At 41.3% G+C, this 27,133-nt stretch overlaps 1 protein-coding gene and 1 pseudogene across 3 annotated transcripts in view; both read right to left on the bottom strand.

Annotated features, from left to right (window-relative positions):
* DCAF12 (DDB1 and CUL4 associated factor 12) overlaps positions 1 to 20,928 on the bottom strand; it is a 34,911-nt gene extending 13,983 nt beyond the window's left edge. The window contains exons 1-4 of one of the 3 annotated variants that reach the window (XR_005083381.2): positions 20,533 to 20,928; positions 19,209 to 19,463; positions 1,778 to 1,984; positions 659 to 719 (exon numbers count right to left, since the gene is read on the bottom strand). Coding sequence is in view for 2 of the 3 variants with exons in the window: in XM_037151602.2 (XP_037007497.1) it covers positions 659 to 719; positions 1,778 to 1,984; positions 19,209 to 19,463; positions 20,533 to 20,610 (601 nt within the window). In the remaining variant the exon portion in view is untranslated. The remainder of the gene's footprint in view (positions 1 to 658; positions 720 to 1,777; positions 1,985 to 19,208; positions 19,464 to 20,532) is intronic. The other 2 variants (XM_037151602.2, XM_037151603.2) reach the window with 2 other exon arrangements.
* Positions 20,929 to 26,050: 5,122 nt separating this feature from the next.
* On the bottom strand, positions 26,051 to 26,763 carry LOC119053850 (60S ribosomal protein L17-like; annotated as a pseudogene).
* Positions 26,764 to 27,133: the final 370 nt, after the last annotated feature.

Raw genomic sequence — 27,133 nt, 5'->3', positions numbered from 1 at the left:
CATGTGAAGCACTTTAGCAATAAAATTATTTTCATTTGGGAACCTGGAATGGGGGGTTTATATTTTTACATGAGAACCCAGTAAAAATGGTTTGCACTCTGAGCCTGCCTCCTAGGCTACTGTGGGTATCCAGAAAGCATTTCTACGTTTCTAGGTTATCTTCTCTACACTCATTCCCATATTTTTTTTCTGACTATTCTACCACTGTGAAAAAAATAATATATGGTTTTTATCAATAAGAAACTTAGTGTTATATACTTAGTTGTACAGAAAATGATAATTTCTCCTAATACTTTATAAAGCAATCAACTTTTCCAAAACATGTCAACAACCATTATTTAAATGAAGCCCACAAAGATGTTAGGCTAGTATGCCATCACACATGCTTTTTTTTGTGGGGGGGGGACGACAAAGCAGAGTATAAATAATAAATGAAGCATGCCAGTACCTCCATTTTCTAGATCAGGAATACAGAGGGGAAATGTCTTATCCAAGGTCACATGGTAAATCAGAGAAAGAGCCAATATTAGAAGCAAGATCTCCTGACTCCTGGTTCTCTGTTTACTGGGCTATTTTCATTCACACTACTACTCCTTTTAAACTTTTAGCTTTCCCCCCTCCCTACCACACCAAGACTCCCCGCCCAAAGACATTTTACCAGACACAGCCATAGTGTCACTGATCCAAGCAATAGAAAAGATCCAGTCCTTGTGCCCATCCTTGGAGGCGAAGGAATGACAGATACAGAGAGAGGGAGAGAAAAAAAAAAAAGGAAATTAGTAAAATAAGGATTACAATGCACACTCTTGAAAAGCATACAAGTCTGGCTAAAACTATCTTTGTAAAAATTACAATGCCAATCTCTGGCTATTTCAACCCACAGAGCATGATCCCACAATCTTTAACTTCTGTCTTAAGGAGTACAAAACCAGAGTAAAACTGGCATTCTTATGGAAAATAAGCATATCTGATAGACACATATCACCGGACTTCTATCTGTGGATGTCTTATTTGGGGCTTCTACGTGCAATCACCCACCTCTAATCCCCTCAGCCTTGTCATACGCTCTCTCCCTTGCTTCCTGGAATAACAGCCTGACCTCTTTGCCGTTCCTTCTGTCTGGAACTTCTTCCAGACATCAACACGGTTTGCACCCTCATTTCCTTTGAGTCTCCCTGCTCAAATGTCATTCTTATCAGTGGGGCTATCATCTGAAATAGCATTTTCTACACACTTTCTACTGCTTTAGTCTGCCATTACTTCTCTCCTGGGCAATTATCAACTCTGATATATTGCTAGTATTTATTGGTTTACATAGCTTACATGTTGCCTCCCTTCACTAGAATGCAGGCTTCAAGAGGACAGAGGCTTTATCTGTTTTATCCACTGCTGAGCTCCACATGTATAAAATAATGCCTGGCCACAGAAGGCTCAATTAACTCACAGAGTTACTCAATGAATGATTTAATAAACACTGTTTTCTGACTATGGGCAGTAGGAGAAACTGGACTCAAACACTAACCCACTTCTGCTGGCCCCTGAGGTACGCTGCTTGCCCCTTCATCAAAAAATACTCTCTGTCAATATACCTGAGACTCCCTATGGGGAGTCCAGTCCCCATTTCTGAAATCTCCACCCCCACGCCTCAGCCCCATGCCCCCAGAGTCAGCAGGAAACTATCCCTTCCCAGAGGGCTTGTGGGAGGAGGGCCCATGTGACTTACCCAGCTCTACTGAAAAACAAGCTATCTCTAACTTCAGTTACTGGGGAAACTTACATCTCCTACACACACAGGGTCTAGTGTAGGCAGCCGGTAGATGGCAAGACTGTTGGGGTTGTCTCCTCCAGTGGCTAACAGTGTTCTAGAAGGATTCAGCTCGATGGCATGGATACCACAGCCCTGCTGGGTTATACCACCAGGGTCCCGGTCCTTCAGAATGGGAATCTTGGTAATCTGGCTTGTCTGGACATCCACTACAAAGAGCTGTAAGAGAAAAGGGACATAAGCTAAATACCCTTCTCCTTAATGTGGCTGACCCCGAGTACAAACATCCATTCACTTCGTTATCCATCAAACATTTAACTAATGCTTACTATATGCTAGATACTAGGAATTATTAAAGGCATAGGCAGGGCTACTAGTCAAATGAAACATGAAAATAAGAAAATATAACAGATTAGTATAATATGCTACATGAACACAGATTAGGAAGCAGTAAATTTTGCTTAGGCTTCAAAGACAGCTTCAAAGATAACTCCCATTGGACTATGGACCTAAATAAACTGACTAAAAGTTTTCTGCCAGTTTGGGCATATTTTAGATATCAAATTCTTATCTATACATGGATAGACACTGACAAACAAAACACAATTCCCAGAACACATTACAACCACTATTAAACAGACCTATAAATGTTATTACATTTGCTGGAGTGACCTGAGACAGATGACAAGGTAAGAGTTACTATCGCACTGCTTAGCTCTAGCCACATACACCATTCTGTTCTATGCCTCCATGCCTTTGCTCACGCTGCTGCTTCTGCCTGAAATACTCTTCTCTACTTCTTTACCAATCTAACCCCTTTCACTCTCCAAGATTCAACTCAGAGAAACATTTTACAAAAAAGTTCCTAGAGAAAGAGCATTTCAGAGTCTACTATTCAACACTTTAATGTGATTTAATGATTCATTCCTTCATTCAGCACCAACTAGGGATGTGAGTATGAATAAGAGATAAATAACTTCTGCCTTCATATATCTTTTAGTCCAGGAAGTTGATTTAAAATCCTACCAGCAATCTTGTGGCAAAGCCGAATCACATCAAATCATTGTATAAAGTAACCCACTGCTTGCACAGGAGATTTGTGAAAGGAGAAACTAGATAGGCCTTAAACTTAAAATATAAATAGGAGCCCTAGACCCTGGCTGGTGTAGCTCAGTGGACTGAGTGCTGGCCTTCAAACCAAAGGGTCACTGGTTTGATTCCCAGTCGGGGCACATGCCTAGGTTGCAGGCCAGGTCCCCAGTAGAGGATGCTCCAGAGGTGACCACACATGGATGTTTCTCTCCCTCTCTTTCCTTCTCTTTAAAAATAAATAAAATTTTTTTTTTAAAAGGAGCCCTGGCCTGTATGGCTCAAGTGATTGGAATATTGTCCTGTAAACCAAAGGGTCGTGGATTTGATTCCTGGTCAGGGCACATCCCTAGGTTGCTGGTTTGGTCCCAGGTAGGGGCCCAAATGAGAGGGACTGGTCAACACAACAATATTTCTTTCCCTATATCCCCTTTCCCCTCTCTCTAAAATCAATGAGCATATCCTCAGGTGAAAATAAAAAAAAAATATATATATATATATACACACACACACACACACACGAAGGGAAGTGGGAGTAGTTGGAACAAGAGTGCCAGAGAGGACTGAGGAAAAATTATACAAAGGAGATAGACTGGTGGGGACAACCACCCTTATTCTGTAATATAAGCCCTTACGGCAACCCCCCCGGCCTAACTTGTACCATTGCTGATGTATCCCAGAGGCATTTTAAACTAAATGTGTCCAAAAGAAAGCATCTTCCACCTCCCCAAATTCCTCATTTCATCTCATGCCACCATCTACCCAGTCACCCAAACCTGGAGTTTATCCTGGACTTTATCCTGGACTTCTCTTTCTCCCTCATTCCATCACTGCACCCAGACCTGCCAAGTCTGTCTCCAAAGTATTCTTACAGTTGGCTCCTCCTCTCCATCCTCACTTACTACGTCTCCTTTGGACAACTGCAAGTATTTTTTGTGCTTCCAGACATGCCACAATCAAAACTCTTCTCCACACTATAATGAGTCCTCTTCATAAAAATGAGAATCCTCCTTCATCACCTACAAAAATGTCTAACAGTTCCCCTTTATTTAAGTCCAAGCTCCTTAGCATGGCACCAAGGTTCTTGTCAATCTCGCTCTGGCCGAGTGGCTCAGTTAGGTTGGAGCATCGTCCCATACACCAAAAAAGGTTGAGGGTCCGATTCCCAGTCAGGGCACATACCTAGGTTGCAGGTTCCTTTCCTAATTGGTGCACATACAGGAGGCAACTGATCAATGCTTCTCTCTTATGCGGATGTTTCCCTCTCTCTTTTCTCTCTCCTTTCCTCGCTCTCTAAAAAAAATCAGTAAGGATATCCTACAGGTGAGAATTAAAAAAAAAAAAAAAAGACTCTCCTCAATCTTACCCTTCCCTATCTCTCTAACTTTACATTCTGCTAAGGACCTTATGCTCTAGAAGTAACTGTTCATTAATTATTATTCAAACAAAAAATCATCAATGAAATATATGCTCCATTTCATGCTTACACTGTTCACTATGCCAGAAATGCATTCTCCTACACTTTTCTCAACCTGGCCAACACGTATTTATCTGTCATAACTCAGGTCACACATATCCTCTCTGAATATTCCCTCAAAGTCCAGGCTCGTTAAGTTCCTTTCTTGTAGGCTCCCAGGACGGCCTTCTACCTACAGCTTAGACCATATCATTCTGACTTGAAATCTTGTCTCTCTTCCCTATTAAGCTAATAAGGCCCTCCCAATTCTAAAAGCAGATGATTTATCTACCATATTTTGCTGTGTATAATGGGCACATTTTTGCCCAAATTTTTGAGGGGAAAAATAAGGGTGCCCATTATACATGGGTAGTACTAATTCTGTATCTATATAAACTTTTAATTCTTTTATTTATGCATATGCATTAAAAGTGTAACTCCATAGAAAGCAATAATGATATCTGTATGCAAAATAATACATTGGAATATAATAATCAGTTTTGTTTCTAAATATAATAAAAATTAAATTAAAAAAATTAAAACACAAGTTTTTTTCTCTGAAAGTCTGGGCCAAAATTGTGGGTGTACACACAGCCCACAATTACACACAGCAAGATATGATACTTGGTTCTATAACCCTGATCTGAAATGCAAAGCTACATAGTAAGCACATGCAGTAGTCACCTTTCAGGAAGTCTGCCCAGTGATGTTAGGGAGCGCTTGCATCCCTGCACTCAGTGTGGGGCCCTGCAGCTATGATCTCCAGATCACAGCACTGTCCAGGGTGGCCTCCTGGCTCATGGAGAACCAGTCAAGGCTAGATTAGACTATGTCATTCCAATTCTCTCAGAAACATGGAGCTAGCTGGTGGCAGTAGACTGTGTGGGTGGCCATTTTCTACCAAAGCCATTCCACAGTGAAAAGAAAACAGAAGAGAGGAAGTATGGTCACCCTCAGTTCCTTAGTGGCTTTCCAATTCCTAGTTGTTTCCTTCTGAGATACAGGGATACTTCCTGCTCTTGAGGTTTGTGAACTAGGCCTTCCAAAAGAAAAGGTTTCTTACCCTTTTAATAACTTCTAACAAATGTTTAATGAAGCCAAATTAACTGTCCATTTATAGCTTTGTGTTGTGTGGGACAACACATCTATAATATGTTAGCTGTTATATCAGCTACATCCCAGTTTGGGAATTACAATAACCTGGGGAGAGTTTGTATATGAGCTTACGCAAGCCTGTGTGTGTGCGCTCGCGCACACGCTCTCTCTCTCTAATCTTAGGCCCAGGCATAGATCAAAATTAGGTTATGGATTTTCCAAAGATTTCCTTGTCCACTAAAGTTTGAGAAGCGCTGATGTGAAGAGAATTGGCTTTGCACACTGAGGGCAATGAATTTGATAAGACAAAAGAGTAAAGTGACCTACAACCTGCAAAGATCTGAGTTTCTCTTGTGGAATATGAGGGCTGGCTAAAACTTTTAAGAATTATTTTAGTCAATTCCTTTGCCATTCTCTCCACTTTTGCCATCCAGAAAAGGTGAGAAGAAAAGGTTTCATCTATTAACATCCAAGAGAGTATAAAGCCCAACCTCCGCAGTTTTGGAGCTGGAGAAGATCTAGCTTTGAACTGCAAACTGGTTACCTATCAGCTATGTGATCTGAGGCAAGTCACTTAAACTTTCTGAATCTTGTCATCTATGAAACTTGAATAATATTATCTATCTTATAGGGTTGCCAAGAGACAAAATAAAATATAAGGTGTCTAGCACAGGGCTCAGCACAGAATAGGTGCTTAACAAGTGATAGCTAATAGTATACTATTCTCACTTTTGTTTGGTTTTGCATGGTCTAAGAAAAGTTTCTACACTGGATGAAAAATATTTGCTAGAGTCCTGGCTGGTGAAGCTCAGTGGATTGGGCATGGGCCTGCGAACCAAAGGATCGTGGTTCAATTCCCAGTGAGGGTACATGCCTGGGTTGCAGGCCAGTTCCCAGCAGGGGACACATGAGAGGCAACCATACATTGATGTTTCTCTCCCTTTCTCCTTCCCTTCCCCTCTAAAGATAAATAAATAAAATCTTTTAATAAAAAAAATATTTGATAGAGCCCTGGCTGGTGTAGCTCAGTGGATTGAGTTCCTGGGTCACAGGCCAGTTCCCAGCAGGGGATCCACAAGAGGCAACCATACATTGATACTTCTCTCCCTCTCTCCTTCCCTTCCCCTCTAAAAAGATAAATAAATAAAATCTTTTTAAAAATATTTGATAAAAGGGTGATAGAAAAACTGGTAGTAGTTGGGTCTATAGAGAGCTTAGGAAACCAAGAGTTTACACCCAGCCTCACCTTACCCTTGCATAGGAGTGACAAAGCACCATGTGAAGGATAGAGCCCTTTTCCTTCTTCAAAGAGGCAGTGATGTGGAAGAGATGCCACAGATTATCTCCCCAAGCTCTCTGACAAGGGGCCAAGGCTTCATGCAGCTCCTGTAACACCTTCCAGAACAGGGCTATTCCACACTAACTGACTGGGATCCCTGCCAGAAACTGGCTGTATGACAAGGTAAACTTAAGGCTCACTGGCTCCCTGCAGTTTACATTCCAGAACAGAGGAGGGGTTGGGGGTGGGGGGAAAAAAGCAAAGCCATTACAATGAGGAAGACTAGCAAGTACATCTCTGCATGCATGAATGTGTATAAAGACAAATGCAAATGTGTGTACACAGAAAGATCAAGGTGACTTAATAACACAGAAGGGCTTGCAAAGTTCTTAAAACTCAAGAGTATTTTAGATGGAGCCTAATGGAGAAAGGAAAGTAAATCCACATTAGGTCACACAGACATCAAGATAAACTATACTGAGTCAGACAGTAAAAGGCAAGTGGGTAGCCTAAGTTTACTGGAAGTTGGAGAAAGAAAACACAACTGAAATCAAAAGGACTCCATTTTCTATTCCAAACCCAGAAGATGGGGAGTAGCAAAGCAGAGAGCAAAGACCGAGAAATACACAGAAAATGGCCAGATAATACATATCAAAAATTAAAAAATATGTAACTCTGAAATTTCAATTTCAGGTATTTATGCTAAGGAAATAATAACAGGTGAACAGTTTTAATTACAGTCAGTAATTTTAAACTAGTGAAACACCACAGGGGATTGGGTAAAGCTACATACAGTCTTACTTCCTGAGCATTATAGTACAAACACTTAAGGACAATATGGTTGTGTATTTGCCCACTGAAAAGCAAGACCTCTCTTTAAGTGCTATTTGGAGCTCCAAAAAATTTGTGTGACCAAGAAGGGAAACTCCTTTTGCTGTATTATCCTGTCAATGTATTTTCAAGCCCCTACTTCACTCACTCTCCCCAGAGAAGAAGTGCAATACAAAACTGTGTTCAATTTTTATCAGTAAACAAGACAAGAAATGAATGGTAACTGCTCAAGCCACTTTCACCACTGCTTTGGGCTAAGAAAAACTGAGGTTTATCTAGCTGAAGTAATCTTTTTTAAAAATGAAAGTTCATTGATAATACTTTACCAACAATAGAAATTAAAAAATGCAAGAAAGATCACTCGGAATCCTCTCTTTTCAGATGTTTTCATTTGTCCAAGTTTCTGTTTTGCCCTTAACTACATGCATGTATAATTATTATGCATTATAATGAACAGAGATAGAATTTTTAACTAATTTATTTATTTTAGAAAGAGGGTAAGAGGGAGAGAAAGATCAATGTGTGGTTGCCTCCTGCATGCCCCCCAGAGGAGACCTGGCCTGAAACCCAGGCATGTGCCCTGACTGGGAATCGAACCAGCAACCTTTTGCTTCACAGGCCCGTGCTCAACCCACTGAGCTACACCAGCCAGGGCTAGAATTTTATCTCATTACATTCAATATAGCAAATGCTTTGCATGTTATTAGTCTTCACAATTATGTTAATATCTGTATAATATCATGCACATTTGATTTAACATAAATTAACTCAAGTATTTGATTGTTAACATTTACATATATAGCTTCCAATAATTATCTTGTTAAAAAAGATTTTTCCTTTGGATAAATTCCTAGTCTGAAAATATCAAGTCAAAAGGTATAATATTTTTAGGCTCTCCATTCAACAAATAATACATACCAGGCTTTTAAAGAATAATGCCAAATTACTCTCAAAAGTGTTTTAGTGACAATAATCCTGGCTGGTGTAGCTCAGTGGATTGAGTGCGGGCCTATGAACCAGAGGATCGCGGTTCGATTCCCAGTCAGGGCACATGCCTGGGTTGCAGGCTGGTTCCCTGCAGGCCAGTTCCCAGCAGGGGATCCACGAGAGCCAACCACACATTGATATTTCTCTCCCTCTCTCCTTCCCTTCCCCTCTAAAGATAAAATCTTTAAAAAAGTGTTTTAGTGACAATATATATATTGTTCCACCACGTTGTTATTAGAACTGGTTTTTAGCCCTGGCTGGTGTAGCTCAGTGGATTGAGTGTGGGCCTGTGAACCAGAGGATCGCAGTTTGATTCCCAGTCAGGGAACATGCCTGGGTTGCAGGCCAATTCCCTGCAGGGGACCCACGAGAGGCAACCATACATTGATATTCTCTCCCTCTCTCCTTCCCTTCCCCTCTAAAGGTAAATAAATAAAAATCTTTAAAAAATATATAATTGGCGGAAATAGAACTATAATGGCATAATCAATAAAATAAAAAAAAAAGAACTGGTTTTTACTTTATGTTTAATTGTACAGTTGGGTCTGCAGAGGGAAAATACAGAAAAGTATTTGGCTTCTTTCTATATTCCTTTTATAGTGAAAATAAATGTAATTTCCTATAATTTACAAATGGTACTTCCTTTTTTAAAAAAATTTCTTAATTTATTTTGAGAGAAAGAGAACGAAGCACTGACTTGTTCCACTTATTCATGACTTCATTGGTTGACCCCTGTATGTGCCCCGTCTGGTGATTGAATCTGCAACCCTGGGGCATCTGCCAACCAACTGAGCTATCCAGCTGGGGCATAAATTGTACTTTTTCTTATAGCAATGATATCTAAATGAATCATTTTTAAATGTCTAAGCTGTTTGGGATGTAAATGACGAACAGAAAGCAGCCATTTACAGGATGGAGAAACAATGCTCTCTTTTTAAGTGTACCCGAATTTGGCCAGAAATACACCTAGAACCTAGAACCATTAAACCATCGCCACATTTCCTTCTTCTCCTTCACCACCACCATTAATCATATCAACAACTTACTAAGCACATGTTCTGGGCACTGTGCTAACATCTCACTAATTCTCTTCATGACTTTGCTCCTCTCTCCATTTATTTTAAAGGTGAGAGAAGGTTTAAAATATATCTGGCTTATGCAAGGGCATAAAACTACTAACAAATGAGACCTAAACTCAACCTGCGAATCCAAATATACAATACGAAATGACAATCAAATCTTAATCAAATTTGTTGGTGTAAGCCCGGTTATTTCTTTCTATCTATCTATCTATCTATCCATCTATCTATTTATTTATTTATTTAGAGGGGAAGAGAAAGAAAAGGACTCAGAGAAACATCCATGTGTGAGAGAAGCATCTATCAGTTGCCTCTTACACACCCACCACTGGGCACCTGGCCTGCAACCCAGGCATGTGCCTTGAACGGGAATTGAACCAGCAATCTTTCAATTTACAGGATAACACCCAACACAGTGAGCCACACCAGTGAGGGCAGTGCATATTTCCAATGTATGTTTCCATACTACTCTTCTAGAAAAGAGACCAAAAACTTACAAACTAAAGGCCTAAGCCAAGATCTGACCTAAAAAAAAAATAATGGGAAAATCTCTTGCTTTGTTATTGAGACTAGGAACAGGCAAATTAAAAAAAATCATTTGTCAAGCCTTCCTCAAAGTTCAGAAATAAGATTTAATTACACCCTACTGGCTACTGAATGGATATTTACCAAAATGCCTACAAAGAAATGCTTCCAGGTTTATCAAATAACCAACCTGCACCTTGCGTGTGGTTTAGAAAATACAAGGATTCAAACAACTGGTCTATATTTAACAAGGTGGCAAAATTATTGTTGCACAGCATAAGGTCTAAGCCAATGACTCATATGAAAACAGCCTGGGAGCTCGTTTAAAAAGTCATTTCCACACTGGCTGGCGTGGCCCACTGGACTGAGTATTGGCTTGTGAACTGAAAAGCAGCCAGTTCAATTCCCAGTCAGGGCACACGTCTGGGTTATGAGCCAGTCCCCAGTTGGGGGCATGTGAGAAGCAACCAATTGATGTATCTCTCACACAATGATATTTCTCCCCCTGTTTCTCTTTCTAAAAGTAAATTAAAAAAAAAAAAGCCAATTCCTAGGTTTCACTGAAGGAAATCCTGAATCAGCATGGAGTGGGGACCAGGAAACTGCATTTTAAACACATATCACAAGTGAAAAAATAAAATAAAAAAAAATAATAAACACATACTACAAGTGACTGTTATGCAGGTGGTTCCCAGGTCATGCTTGGGAAACAAAGGCCTACATGACCAGAAATCAAACACGTATCAATTTAAAAGAAGGTAGACTGGCAAAAGAAGCCATGCTTAGCTTGTGGAATTTAATTCCTTTGGCATTATGGCAGCCATTCAAATGATTAGGCCTGGGGGTGGGGAAGACAGGTTTCTACAGGATGGTTTCCAAGGAAAGCAGGAACCAACTGAAGTAACTAGACTCTTTCTAACTTCCCCCAGGTGGTTGGCCTGCCAGGCACCTGCAGCAAAGCTCTGCTTTCTACAACCCACGTTTCTTTATCCTCCAAAGCTACAGGGCTGCGGGAATAGGCCCTAAATTCACCAGGGCCATGCTGCCGAGCATGTGACTCAACTTTTCATTTGAGAAAGGTGATTAACAAGATTATTCATTATTGAAGACTAGACATGAACCAAAGGAAAAAGAAAAAAAATTACCCAAGGGAGATTTAGTTAGCCTTGCCACCCAACTCCCCAGCAACTGAGTCAGTCTCCTTTTCTGTGGTTGTGCCCTGAATCAGCCAAATGGGTCTATTTAGAGTTCCTCGATATTCTCTTTACGTTCCTGACTCTGCTATGGAATGGACACCCCTGTTTCCTTTCCATCAGTTGAAGCCCCTTCGTCTTCTAGGAAATCATCTCTAAACACCCTAACCTTAATACTGACTTCCTCCTATAGGAGCACTCCTGGTTGGAACTACTAATGAGGCATCTACATTATAACAAACTTTGCATGCAAAGATCCTGTCCCAGCTAAGCTAAGGTCAGGACTCATGTATTATACAAGGCCTGGTTGTATGCTTTTTAAAGGAAAAACTGGTAGGTACCTCAGATTGCTGGAACATTAATAAGGAATGAAGATTTCCACCCTTCCCCTAACATAGTATTTCACATTAAGAGAATTATAAACATAGTATAAAGTGGAAAGTGTAGAATAATATTTAAGATATTCTTGGGCTCTGGCTGGTGTAGCTCAATGGATTAAGCGTGGGCCTGTGAAGCAAAGGGTCACCAGTTCGATTCCCAGTCAGGGAACATACCTGGGTTGCAGGCCAGGACCCCAGTAGGGGACACATGAGAGGCAACCACACACTGATGTTTCTCTCCCACTCTTTCTCCTTCCCTTCCCCTCTCTCTAAAAATAAATAAAATATTTTTAAAAATTCTTCAAAAAGAACTTCAAAGATATTTCAGTACTGAGCAAAGATAAATGCTCAGTACTGTCTACTCACTTAGTCCTCTGCTTTTGGGGGGTATTTCAGTGAAAAAATTTGAGTACTTAGTAAACTATAAAGAATTCTGCATCAGAATTCTGATAAAGAAAAACTGGAGCCCAACTTAATTCAGCAGCTATCATTATCAAATCTCAGGTAAATCACTTTTTTCCTTTGTGTCTGTTTTCTCAACTATAAAATAAGAAATGGAGGTCAGTGGGTAGGATTTCAGTATCTTTATAGTTCCTCCCAGCTCTGTCTGGGATTTGTGTGTGTACATGGTTTTTTTGTGGGAGAAGCCTCACACAAGGTAATGTCTTGCTATACACAGGAAGATTCAGTTAATGTTCAATAAATGTTTATGGATTTAATAAAAGTGAACACAAACTACAAAGTTGTCCCACTACATTCCAGCTAATGAAATGTAGAAACATTACTCCAATTCCTGTCACATTTAATAAATGTCCTGATGAGAACACTCCCACCTAATGTGTGAGAGGGACTGGTGACCTCCACAGATACAAAGACAAAGTCATTCAAGTAGAATCAGCAGCCAGATTAAGAAACCAAAGGTTGCAGCCCAACCATAATCCTGGATTGAACCCAGTTGCCAATTTTGATTCAGTTTCTTACTTTTATCTCCTAGACCAAGAAACAAACACATGAATAGTCTACTTAAGCATCAGGCAGAAAAGCCATACTCCTATCACAAGGAAAAACTCATATCTGTCTAACTTTCATCTTGAACCAGATCTAGCCACTGCTCCCATTCCAATGGAAAAATGTCCGTACGTCAGCTTGAGAAGAAGACCTCTTACTCTGACTGTAATGTCCATCAAGGATATGACTAGAAAAAAAAACCTTGAGCACAGGAGTTAATGTTCCTCCTCTGTTCACTCTCCAATGTTCCAAGCTTCAAACAGACTAAACCTGAAACAACAGACTCAGATCACTTAAGAGGAAAACTGCCCACCTCAACCTCTGCATGGTTGTCAATTGGGGGCATTAATGTTTGAAAATGCATGCATGGTGCCTGTGTCTATGTGCCTGTGCCTGTCACAATAAGAGAGGGTGCAAGTGAGGAAAGGGGAGTATTGCTGGCATCTATAAAGCAGAAGCCAGGAATGTGAAATACCCAACAATATGAAGTGAAGTTCCAGACAAGGAAGAAACCACCAAAATACCACCATTCTCGTTGAGAAAAGCTGCCATAAGTAAGTTCTTGAATCCCTCCATATGACTGTTGCTCAGGCCTTAATATCTGTATAACTATTTTCCTCACATACAGAGAGTGATCTGAAGTCTGTAATGCACTACAGGAAACAGGATTTCTGGGACTCATGCCTGTGCTGGTCCAAGCAAGGCCTTCCCAGGATGAAGACAAGTCAGAAAGGAGCAGCCAACACTAGCACATTCACATGAGAGGCATAAACTTACTCCTACTGCTGCTTTTCCTAAAGCCTTATGACATCAATTAACTTTGTATAGAACATTAGAATTTATGAAGCATTTCCACAATGATTTTCAATCTAGAAACACTTTGGCACACATGCCCCAGAATGAATTTGCCAACATAACAACTCAATAACTTCCACAGTTAAAAATTTTCCTCTCGAAAGAATAAAATATTCTGAAAATGAGGTAAAGACTAACTCTGGGATAAACCTGAGCATTTCTTACTAGACAGAGGAGAACCACACCATTTAAAAAATGGATAAATAGCAGGTTACTATCTCAATTACAAAACATAGAAATATCATATAGATAAGCACACTGTCAACCTGAGCTCTACATCTGGCAGAGCCCAGGGAATTCTGCAAGCATTTTATGGCATTTTCTAAGAGGCTATAATCCCTTTAGGGAAATAAAATACTAAAACAAGGGGGAATGAATTAAAAAATTGGTCAGAGCAAAGCTCCCACACTTCTTGTGTCTCAAATTGAGTTTCACATTCTGCTTTTATGATTTCAGGAACCTGACCATGTAAACTCAGGGATATATTATAGCTATTCTCTGAACCCTGGTATCTTCCATTCTAGCTCACCCCCAAAACTAGGCTCCTTAAAGTTCCTCCTCCTTTCATTTGGCAGCAAACTGCAGCCTAAAGTCATTTGCTTCATTAAGATCCACTAAGTCTATCTGTAAAGTCAGCAGTATACCTCTGGGAGATGTTGAGAAAGAGAAAAACAGCCCTGATATCCAGCCTGGTACTATCAGGTCACCCCTATTGGTGTCTTGGTGAAAATAATTTCACAAGAAATTTTCCTGTGAGGTCCTGGCCAGAGCTCAGTTGGTTAGAGGCAGATCCTGATAGGCCCAGGTTGTAAATTTGATCCCTGGTCAGGGCACATACAAGAATCAACCAATGAATACATAAATAAGTGGAATAAATGCATTTTTCTCTCTCTCCCCCCCTAAAATCGATACTTATAAATTTTTATTTATTTATTTTTAGGGAGGATAAGGGAGAGGAAAAGAGAGGGAGAGATACATTGATGTGTGATTGCCTCTTGCTCACCCTCAACTGGGGATCTGGCCTGCAACCCAAGCATGTGCCCTGACTGGGAATCAAACCGGTGATCCCTTGGTTCACAGGCTGGCACTCAATCCACTGAGCCATACCAGCCAGGGCCAATAAATAAAAATTTATTTTAAAAAATAAATAAATTTTCATACTACCCTGTCCATGCTAGGGACCTGAACAGTGTAGTAACTGCAGTGGGGAGAGGATATAAGGGAACTAAACAGTAATGGGGAAAAAAACACAATAAAGAAAGTAAAGAAAGAATCTTCGTCTGAAATTCCTATTTCTTAAAGTTCTCCCAAATCATCTTTGTAAAACCTTTATAACATTCTCTTACTGAGAGGTCCCACGGTTCCCTATGATGTAGGTTCTCCACAGTGGCAATGAGCAACTGCATCTAAGTCTTTCGCTGGAGGGCATCAATATATGAGAAATAAAATTCATGTCTAAAATTAAATACCTCAAACTTGCATACACTGCCACTCTATCCACCATCCTTATGCTCAAACCGCCCCCCCTCACAGAATATCTTCTCTTTTGAATTGGTTTTGGTGCTCCCCTGGTTTTCCTCTGACTTCCCAGCTCCCCCTGTACGTAGCAGTTCTTCCTGCCCCATAAATAGATGTTTTCCAAGGTTCTGTTCTTAGCCATTTTGGGCTCATAGTATTTCCTTTGAAAATCTAGTGAGAACTGTGGACTGCTTTCCAAACTATCTTCCCCATACTGTCCCCAGAAAACTACACATATAATGAAAACTTTGCAATTTTAGGGAAAGATTAGGAAACTCTTACCTTCTCTACCAGGTAATATAACAATAATATCTTATATATATACATATCATTCGCAAACCACTAACTTCAATCTTTACCCCTCCCCCAAACTTCAACTAAATGAAAACACAAAGCTAAATTCATTTCCTCTTCAAATCGGCTCAATTCTCACCCTGCCATCTTCCCAGTTAACCAGGTTGAAGACATCAGTATCAATTTTGACTTATTGTTCTGAGTCAATTAACAATGAGCATGTCATTATCTACAGATTCTATGTCTAAGATGTCACATCTGGCCCCTCCTTACCCTTTCCCCATTACTGTCCTGGTTTTGCCGTTCATTATCTCTCATCCACACCACAGCACTAGCATCGTACAACTTCTCTTCCTAAAAACATTAGTCCAATGATGTCACTGTTGCCTAAAAATCCTTGGGCCTTATCTCTTCATTCCCCACAGGGTAAAATCTTAGCTTGACATTCAAGGGCTTCCACAATTTGATCCTAATGGACATTTCCAACCTTAATCTCACAAGGCTCTTCTAGACATACAAAGCTCTTGTCACACCACATTCTCAATATTCCTTAAAGCACTCTCCCTCCTGGGAGCACACCCACACCCTTCCCTTCCCCTTCTTCCTCCCCACGGGTGTGTATCTCCTCAACTCTAAGGGACCCCATGAGACTTGCAACCAGGGAAGCACTGGTCAGCTTGTCCTGGGCTAACCCCCTGAACCTGTCTCAAAGGCCCCTTTTCTTTTCTCAGTGAGCCAAAGCAGTTCTGCCTAGGCTCACTTCTTTCCTGTAACATTTCCAGACAGCCAAAGCAGCGCACCCTACACTCCCTTGCTTCTTCTATCCTAAGCCCTTCCTTGTTTCACTGTCCTCAGCTTTAATAAACATACTCTCAACTCCCCCAAAACCTCATAAATGGTGATGCTTTCTCCCCTAAATATACAGACTTCCAGTTCTGCCTGAAAAGAAAAAAAAAATCTATTAATGCTAGACCTAAATTGCTACATGGCAACAGCTGGCTGGAGCTAAGAATTCCTTCTCTGGTTCTTTGCTGTCTCCACTACTTCTTACCATTTTGTGCCTGACAAACTTCTCTTACTCAGTTTAGCTTTTCTGGCTTTATACACAATCTAGTTGGTAACCCTAAACCAGGAAAATACACCTATCCATTCTAGTTCTCAGATCCATGTTCTAATTAAGGTTATACTTTTTCTTAAAATACTTTATTAAAAATATGACTGTACTAATGTTATTAAAGACTAAAACATAGGCCAGTCATCTATGCTGTTATTCCTGTGCTTACTGGCCTTCCAGTTTAAGTGTCAGCCCATAGCACAGGGCAAGTTCCACCCAAGGAAATAAGCTACAGCAAATTTTACAAAATGTCTCTGCTGCTTTTATCACAAAGGATGATCCAATGATTCAACAGAGATGTCAGTATTAGAGCTCCAAGCCAGTTTACCTGGAATTAACCTGGCTATTTAGCATTTGGGATTTGTGGGTTTTGTTTTAAGTTTTTATTTATTTACTTTTAGAGAGAGGGGAAAGGAGGGAGAAAGTGAGGAAGAGAAACAGTGATCAGCCACCTCCCACACGTGCCCTGACCAGGAATTGTACCTATGACCCTTCACCCTGACGTATAAAGCCTAACTTAATTTACTCTGGAGAATCTAACATGACTTCTCCTCCCCTAAAATTGTTTAAATAATTTTTCTTTCTTTCAAACTGAGGTAAGTCCCAGGGAATGCCAAGAGCACTGGAAATGACTTTGGATTCACTATCACTAATACTATTTTTGAGTAAAGTATTGCTCACTTGAATTATTCCCAAAATGTCCACAACCACCTTCTCAGCACTCAATATTACCATTCCCATTTTATTTATTTATTTACTACCTCTCCAGCAACCCCCACCTGGGACCTGACCTGCAACCCAGGCATGTGCCCTGACTGGAAATCGAACTGGGAACCCTTTGGCTCACAGACTGACACTAAATCCACTGAGCCACACCAGCCAGGGCATCACTCCCATTTTAGAGATAGAAAAACAAAGGCACAGTAAAGGGAATCATTTGCCAAATGCCACAATGTTCAGAGAAGAACAGTGTTCCTGATACCCTGCTTTGCTTCTGGAAGCTAAGCAAAAAATAAAAACAAACATAAATAAAATAAAAGCACTAACTATAAAAAGAAAATAGGCCCCTGCTTAAGGTCATGAGGACATAGAAAGACAGAAAGGAACAGGTATTAACAATTGTTTAAATTATTACTTAATATTATTCTCACCTGCAAAATAATAAATGCCAGAAGCAAGAGACTATGATGATTACTTCAATTTACAATTCAGCAACACTTGAGCAAAACACTGTAATGATATGTGTGGGAAGTGGAATGAACTCCTCCAAATAAGGCTCTTTCAACTCAAGTGACAATAACAGTTCTCTTAAACTGGGAGTGGCAGTCTCAGAGACTAGAAGAATGAAGTTTTGTAAAGGCTCGCTGCCACTCTTAGTTTTGTAAGGCTTCTTCTATATGACAAAGAACCTTCAACAGAAGAGGAAATGAAAGCTTGGCCCCAACCACGATGGTATTATTTCCTTCCTTAAAACTCAGGTTTAGCTCTGACCACTGTGACTCTATATGGCATCATCCTGCATAGCAAAAAGTTGCCGGTTCAATTCTGTCGGGCACGTGCACGTGCTTGGGTTGCAGGTTCAGTACTTGGATGGGGTGTGTATGAGAGGCAACCAATCGATGTTTCTCTTCCTCTTTCCCCCTCCCTTCCCTTCTAGCTCTCTAAAAATAAATAATATCTAAAAAAAAATCCCCCACACAACACAAACTCATGTTTAAATCACTGCCTGTGTCCTTTATAATCATATACTTCTGGTACTTAAGACTTTCTTGATTGACAGCAACCATCTCTTTGGATCCAAAATATGTTTCTGTCCAGGGTAAATTTACCCAGCCATTATGTCATTACTTTTCTATTCACATAGTGAAGTGAAAAACGAAGAGAGCAGGTTGGCCTCACCTAATTTTCTCTAACACTTCATTCAGAATCATTTCCCACCTCCAGGCTTTGCCTCTTTTCACTTACTCTTCCTCTGACATCATGCTGTTTTTATCCTCCTGTTCCAATCATATCCATCATATCCAATCATAGATTGATTTACTTTATCCACGCCTATAAATGTGCTGGTTATATAGCTTACTGATAATTTTTCCCTTCATTCACTCATAATTGTCCTCTAAGTCATTCTATGTAAAAATACTCTACTTTTCTCTCTTCTGAATCCTTTTCAAGGACACTACTTTGCAAAGAGCAAACATGTACATCCTGAAAGACACCACCAGACACATATCCTCTGTCCATTCTTATAAGAAATATGTAAATCTTTAGATTCTATTCCCTAAAACTGAATGTTTGTCAAGTACCATTTTAAATACTTCTGCATATATATGCCTTTAGGTTAGCAGCTAACACCTAGATTTTCACTAATCATGTATCCTGAATACTGCTCAGTCTTTCCTCTCAGGTCTTTTTCTTACATCTCTCCTTTGAGGCCTCTGACTTAAAAAGCAACACAGGAAAAAAAATGAAGCCAAAAAAACTCTAGAAGCAGTGGAATGTCCATATGGCAAGTGGCCTACAGAAACACACTCAAAAGATTCATCTGAAATTTAGAAGTGAGAAAAGGAGCAGAAAAAGAGAGGAAGAAGTCACTAAGAGACAGAAGAAAATAGAAAGGGAGAGTAAAGCAATCTCCTCCCAAGAGAAACTGATGGGGAAAACAAGCAGTAAGAGGTTCTACAGCACGTAGAGCCATATATCCAGGGCCTAGGATAAAGTGCACATCCCCCCAGACACTTACCGTGTTGCATTTTGTGCCACACACCACCTGCCTATGATTCAGCCACTGAGATGCAAACACTTTATTAAGGGTCCCAAGGTGAAACTCTTTCTCCTTCAGGAGACTGGGAAGTTGCTGTGCTGCATAACCATACAACACACGAGAGTAGCTGGTTTCATTCTGTAGCCTGACTTCTCGGTTCTTCAGGTAGTACACTAAGGATCTCTTCACTGGGGGGAGTCTTTTCCTTTTGTGAAGGGAGTGATCCCAGCCAAACTGTGGAAAGCAATATTAGAAATCAGGGCTTTGACTACCTTCCTTCTTTCAGAACAAGGGATCCTACTGTATTAGAGAAATCACCAAGAGCTCATCCTACAGAATTTACATGCAAAAGAAATACAAGAACAGGTATCTCAACCCAGACAGTCCAGTTTAACTCCTCCAACATGAAAAGATGCTGCTCCGTAGTCAAACCTACCTATGAGAAAGAAGGAATGAAAAGACAAGGGAATGGAAGCAGAGAGTAGGACAAAAAGTTTACCGGGCCTTTTAGGATTTAAAGATAGAGATTCCCTAAAGTTATCCTTGACAGGAAAGGGAATGAGGGGCTGGATGATTGCTATACTGACCTGGACTACATCTCTACCTAGTCCCCTTCTCCCTCTCAGCCTGTATTCCCCCGCAAAGCATGAATTATGCAGCCCAAGGAGTAATCCCAGGTCTTCCAGGATGCAGGATCAATGGCCGCCCCCATGTCACAAGGCCCGCGCTCCAGGCAGTTGTAGAATTCGAAAATCAAACATCAGTGAAGTGGAAAGTACGGGAAATCTGAGTCCGGGTACGTGTCCAACAAGGTCTTCCCCTCCAAAGAGGGCAATATAGGGATTAAATTTAGGAACTGTTTGTTCTAGGGGTCCAAGTTGTCAGCTCAGGGCCTGAGTATCCATAGCGAGACTCCTTATTAGAAACGAAACCATCCCTGCTTCTCTGGGTCCTTGTAAGGGGGCTTCGCTTTCCCTTTCCCTATGTTCTGGGAGGTTTTGTTTCCAATTCCCCTGGACCTCCTTCCTCCAAAGCCTAGATTCTGGTTTCTACTCAGACCCCATTCCCGACTGCAGGCTTTCCGCAGAACATGCCCCGTTTTCAGGTTCCCCTTTAGCTCCTCACCCCGGCCTATCTGCTCCCCAGTGGCTCAGCCCGGACTGTATAGGCCGAACTCCGGTCTCCGCCGCCCCCTCCCCGTCTACAGACCTCAGATCCCGGTTCCGGTTTTCTGATCTGCGAATCCTATTGCCCTCGGTGTGCCTCCGCCGTATCACCCGAGTACCAGCCTTTCAGCCCTCACCTGCGGGCCCTGAGCGTCACTCCCAGCTCCCGGCGAGGCTGGCGCTTTCCGTTTCCTGCTAACTGCTTTCCGGGCCATAGTGGGCAGCGCCGCGGCGGCCCCGCAGCCACATGGGGCGGGGGAAGCGAGGGGAAGAAAGACGGCGGGTCATATACTGGGCCCCGGGGCCGCGCACCTTAGTGTGCCCGGCCCGGAAAATGGCCCGGACCCGGGACGTCAGTAGAAAGAGGGGAGGCAGGCAGAAGGAAAGGGGGACTGAGGTTGGGAAAGGGGAAGGGGGACGGGAAGAGTAAGAAGGAACGAAAAGCTTCCCGACGACCGATTGTGGAAAGGACGGCGAGCGGCTACAACCAAAACACCCCCTCCCCCCCCTCATCCGTCACCCTTGCGCAGCCGCACTTCGCAGCAAGTCGCTAAAGACACCGCCTGTACTAGAGGGGCGGGGTTTAGAGCTCAAAAGGGAGTTAAGGTATGTTGCCCAGCGGCAGTCTGCCTATTTCTAACCGTTGTCTTGTGGCTGCGGGAGGTAGGTGACTTGAGGCAAAAGGAATCTGGGTTCCAGCTGTCAAACCTTGGACCCCTGGCCCGCCCGTCTTCAGGTGCCCGGAAGTGAGGACAGCTAACCTCTCTCCGGGAAGGACTTCCTCGCCTTTACCCGGCATCCACCACTGGGTATCCCTTAAGGTGCCTCCTGTTGCCCCGAACCTATGGCATACGGAGCCGGGGCGCCAAAGGCTGAGCATTGTAGGAAGAGATAAAACCTCCTCCCTTCAGCCCCGCTAGGTGGAGTCCGGCCCAGAATCCACGCCAGTATGGTCATTCTTTCCCTCTACGGAGAACCTGCCCTGCCCGGAGCAACCAACCCAGGCGGAACCCCGGAGAGCCCTGAGGCTCCATTCTCCAATCAGTCTCCTCCCTGCCGCCCCTGGCCTCCTCTCCCGCCTAACCCTCTTGTCAGCCCTAACAGGAAACAAGCCCCTCAGTCACCTTTGCTGCTGCAAGGTGACTCACTTCCCTTTAGATTCCCTGGCCTTAAGGCCACCCTGTCTTTTTTGTTTTATAAAATAGGTTTCATCTCGTAATTTATGTTTCTTATATCTCTCTCCCATGCAGTCCTAAACGGAGGAATAGGGGACTGCCACTGCCTGCCTCTACCTCAGGGCCTAGGGTGTATCTCCATCAGGGCAGATGGGTAAAATTCTGAACCATACAGAAGTGGCCTTTGGCTTTTCACTCCAGTTAGGCTTGGCATTAACCACCAACCAAGGGGGTTTCTTCAAAATCACCGTTGCTTCCATTGTCAAGAGATTCTATAGGAATTTGAGTGCCAGCCTCTACATTTCTCAGGCAAAACAAGGAAAAATCACCCTACAAGGAGGCAGAAATGCTTTCTTATGGCTGACCAGGCTCAGGCTGCAGTGCCCAGTTACCTGCTGGTCCCTTCAGGCTTCAGGCCTCATACCTCCAGGGAGCTCTGTTGGCCCATTTGAAGTTCTGTTTCCAAGGAGATTTGGGTTTGTTTGCCAAGCTGAACCAGAGACCCACATTGAGACAGGATCCTCCCCCATCACAAGTCAGCACTGCCACTAACCACTAATGCCACCTTTGAAAAAGGCAGCCCCATCTTACTTGGTCAGGCCTATTCCTTCAGAGACATACACATAGTGAATGGGTCAGAGTGACTCATTGTCCTCTTTTGAGCCTGTTCCAGTTCTGTCTTGCCTCACAATGCCCTGGATGACCCAGTAGTCCATTGAGCAAGAGTCTGGAATTCCTTTTAAGAATCTCAAGGTCATGCTGGGCTGTGCTTGGATTCTGGTCTCCTCTACCCATATCAGAGGCTGCAGACTCATCCTCAAGGTTGGCACACTTCCTCTTGACACCCCAAGGACTATCTCTAAATGCACCTCACAGCAGAGCTCACCATTTCTTTGGAGATAAAATGAAGATTCACTTGGAAGTTTAAAAATTCACAGTTGCTTTTAAAGATTTTATTTACTTATTTTTACAGAGAGAGAGAGAGAGGAAAGGAAAGAGAAAGAGAGTGAGAAACATCTATGTAAAAGAGAAATATTGATCTGTTGCCTCTTGTATGTGCCCCTATCAGGGACCAAACCCACAGCCTGGGCATGTGCCCATACCAGGAATCAAACCATCAACCTTTCACTTTACAGGATGATGCCCAACCACCTGAGCCACATCGATCAGGGCTACAGTTTGTTTTAAAAGACTGATATTTTGATGTCTCTTGCCATGTCTGTAAGTTGGAAACAATCATAGTGATACTTTGCCCTGACTCAGAACAAATTGGTAATACATTTTGAGAGCTTTGTGCTGTCAATATACAATTTTAAGATATGCAAGTGTCCAGATTAAAAGCATTTTAGCATTAATTTAAATAATAATAATAAAGGACATAATACCAAGCATTAGGGAGAAGGTAGAATGCCTGGATCTTGCATTTATTGCTAGTGGGCATATAAATTGGCACAATTTGGAAAAATCTGTGGTACTACCTACTAAAACTAAATGTGTACCTTATGATCCAGCAGTCCTATTTCTGGTTATAAGCTCAACAGAAATGGGTGTTTATAGCCACCAATGAGCACTTATAAGAATATTTAAAGCAGTTTTATTTATAATAGTCCTATGTTGGAAATAGTTCAAATATTAACCAATAGTAGAAAAAGTAAATTTGTGTTCCCATGACCTCATCAGTTTCGGTAATTTGCTATAATGGCTCACAAAACTCAAGGAAATACTCTACTTATCATTACTGCTTGGTTATAAAGGATATTATAAAGGATACAAGTGAATAGCCAGATTGAGATACATAGGGTGAGTCCAGAGAGCCCTGAGGGTGTACCACCCTCTTGGCACATGGATATAGCCATGAATTCTGATGCTTGCCATACTGCATAGTTTAGGGTTTATATGGAGTTTCTGTTATACAGGCACAATTGATTAAATCATTAGCCACTGGCAATTAATTCAATCCCCAGTCCTTCTCCACTTCCCAGAGGTTGGGGGGCTGAGGCTGAAAGTTCCAACCCTCAGCCCCCCAACCTCTGGGAAGGGGGGCTTCCTCCTTCCTCTGGCAACCCATTTGGAAGCTATTAGGGGCCTGTATTGAGTCATTCCATTAATATAAATTCAGTTTTGTTGAAAGGGATGTATTATAAATAACAAAAGATGCTCCTGTCAGCATTATCACTTAGGAAATTATAAGAGTTTTAGAATCTCTTGTGCCAGGAATCAGGGACAAAGACCAAATATATATATTTCTTATTATATCACAATATTACAGTAGTAGAAGTCAAAATAGTCATTACCTTGGTGGTTACTGAGAGGCAAAGCCAGGGAAACTTCTGGTGTGCTGGGAATACATTTTATTGAGTTTAGACAGAGAAAGGAAGGGGGAGAGAGAGAGAGATTGAATTGTTCCACTTATTTATGCATTCATTGGTTGCATTTTGCATATGCCCTGACCAGGGATGGAACCCACAACCTTGGTGTACCAGGATGACATTCTAACCAACTGAGCTACCCACCCAAGGCTGAAATTTCTATATCTTGATCCTCGTGGTGATTATACTAGGGTACAGATATGTAAAACTTCATCAAGCTATATATTTAAGATTTATACAGTTTATATAAGTATACTTAAGTTCAGTCATGGCCACTTAATGACAGATATGTTCTGAGAAATGCATCACTAAGTGATTCTATAGTTTTGTGAATGTAATGGAATATACACAACTTAGTAGGCTAAATGGTATAGCCTACTACATTCCTAGGTCATATTGTATTGCCTATTGCTCCTAGCGAAAACCCTGTACAGTATATTAATTAAAGCACTGAATTCTGTAAGCAATTACAACAAATGATATTTGTGTATCTAAACTAATCATATAAAAGGTATAGTATTGGGTTGGCCAAAACATTAGTTTTGTGTGTGTGTGTGTGTAATAGCACTTAGTTGTCTTTAATGTCATTTGAAACAATTTTGTTAAATTGTATTGTGATGGCTGTCATATCAGTGTGCATTTATAAAACAACTTACCAAAATTGATGTTTTTGTGTAGCCATTTTAATATTGAAGATGGGGGAAAAACTAAACAGACTTCTTGGCTAACCCCCCAAAATGGTATAAAAAATAAAAAATGGTACACTTATATAGTGCTTGCAGGACTGGAAGTTGCTCTGAATGAGTCATTGAGTGAATGTAAAGGCCTAGGACATTACTGTAGAATTTATGAACACTGTACACTTAGGCTGTAATCAATTTATTTAACATTTTTTCTTTTGCCCTGATTAGGATGGCTTAGTTGGTTGGATGTCATCCTGCAAAGCAAAAGGTTGCTGGTTCAATTCCCAGTCAGGGCACATGCCCAGGTTGTGGATTCAGTCCCTGGTCAGAGCACATACGAGAAGCAACTGATTGATGTTTCTCTCCCTCTCCTCCCTCCCTTCCCCTCTCTCTAAAAAAAATAATTAATTAATTAAAATAATAAAATAAAACATTTTCTTTCTTCAATTATAAAATAATCTTAGTTTTATTATAACTTTTTAACTTAAGTTTTTAACTTTTCTATTTTCTTGTAATAACACTTAGCACAGATACATTGTACAGCTATCCAAAAAAATTTTTATATGCCCTTATTCTATAAACTTTTCCCTATTTAAACATTTTTAATGTTATTTTTTTAGTTTTTAAACTCTTTTATTACAAACTAAGACACAAGCACACATTAGCCTAGGCCTATACAGGGTCATTAGGACCATCAGCATCACTGTCTTCTGCCTCCACATCTTGTCCCACTGGAAGGTCCTCAGGGGCAATGACACCCATGGAGCTGTCATTTCCTATGGTAACAACGCCGACTTCTGGAACACCTCCTAAAAGACCTGGCACAGGCTCTGCTTGAGGAGTGTCACTCTTTTCAGAAGTATGTCCGTGTGGGTTTGCTTGGTTTATTTCTTTCTCCATCACAGATTTGCATGTAAGCAGATAACATAGCATAAACATTCTTATGAATGAAAAGCTGGCGGTGTTGGAGTCCATGTTTTCAATTTTTTAAGGAACTTGATAAGGTATGCAAAAGCTTTTACTAAATGCTCTACTGTGAATTTTCTTGGGGGTTCTTCTTTTTTCCTCCCATGGTTTCCTTTTCTCTTGTCTGTTCTTCAGCTACATGTTCCTGTTCCAACTCTTCATTAGTTAATTCCTCAGAAACCACCTCTAGAAGCTCCTCACTGTCACCTTCATCCACACCCAGGTTGTTTTTCATTTCAGCAGCCTTTCCATTTCCAATAGCCTTGTTGGTTTTTGCAACCTCCTCATGCTTGGTAAATCCTTTGAAATCACAGATGAACCTCTTGAGTGTCTTCTTCCAGATGTCATTCTCACATTTGTTGGTGACACAAGTCACCACCCCAAGCTCAAGCAAGGCTCTTTTTTTTTCTTCTTCTTCCTTTTTTTTTTTTAACTTTTATTAGTATTTATTTTATGCTGAATTTACTCCTGGGCCATAAGCTTTTGTTTTTTCAGTTTCTTCTGGGATATCTTTTTCTTCTGTGCAACTTCCTCTTCTGGTTTAGGAACAATCTGCTGTTTTTCAGTAAGGGTCATCTCAATGTGCCATGGAGAGCTCATGTACGGGTTAGTCCTCCCATGAGCTCTGTAAGTTCTACGTTGCATCTTGGGAGCTTTGTTCACCTGAGCTCAATGACCAGAGAATCTACATCTAAACTTTTGGGTTCAGCATTACTCTCTGCATTTTTAAGCATGTGCAGCAAAAACTCAGCACTCTTTTTAGGCCATCAACCCTGTGTCCAGCCCCACTGTTTGGCTTGGGCACACCTACTAACTCCACCACTGTATCGATAGAGTGGGATACATTGCTTCTTTAAAGTAAGATCTTTCAGATACTTGGTGGCTTTTCGAATGTGCATACCCTTGATGGCCTGAGCAGTTTCATGAGTGTTCTTGAAAGTGAACATGAATAATTAGCCGCTGGTTTCGCCCCTTACCGGTCAGGCTGAAGAATTTGTTGTTAACGGACTTCCGAAAAGTTCAATTTTCCGTGTTCTGGCTATGTTTTCTGTTGCTAATATTTAGTTTTCTCTAATCTTGGTTGTGGGAGAAGGCACGGCACATCCACCTATGCCTCCATCTTGGCGGAAGTCCATAATTGAACTTCTTGATTTGCATGATTTTGTGGGGTTTTCTGGGTCTCTGAAGATGGTCAGCAAACCATCTTCAGAGGTCACCTCTGCTCGCTTTAGGGAAGAGGAAATGCCTTAAGCAAGGTTCTTGATGCAGTCATAAATGTTGTAATCCTCCCGGAATTGCATCGGTGTCTTCCTCAATTTCAGCAATAGCCTGGGCAAAGGTCCTCCTCAGGTGGGAGGCTTTAAAAGCTGCTTTAACTCCTTTACCCATTGATTGGATCTAAGAGTGCAATTTGGAGGGAGAACCACCACTTTGATTTGGGGATAAAGATCACCAATAAAAGGAGAATGTCCAAAAGCATTACCAACAACATGCAAAATTTTGAAAGGTATGTTATTTTCCAAATAGTACATCTCCATTTCATGG

The sequence above is a fragment of the Artibeus jamaicensis genome, unplaced genomic scaffold (genome assembly GCF_021234435.1).
Source record: "Artibeus jamaicensis isolate MK-2021 breed Jamaican fruit bat unplaced genomic scaffold, CSHL_Jam_final scaffold_1964, whole genome shotgun sequence".
In the NCBI taxonomy this organism is placed as follows: Eukaryota; Metazoa; Chordata; class Mammalia; order Chiroptera; family Phyllostomidae; genus Artibeus; species Artibeus jamaicensis.
The sequence above is the reverse complement of the archived record's forward strand: the minus strand, read 5'-3'. Positions and strand labels throughout refer to the sequence as shown.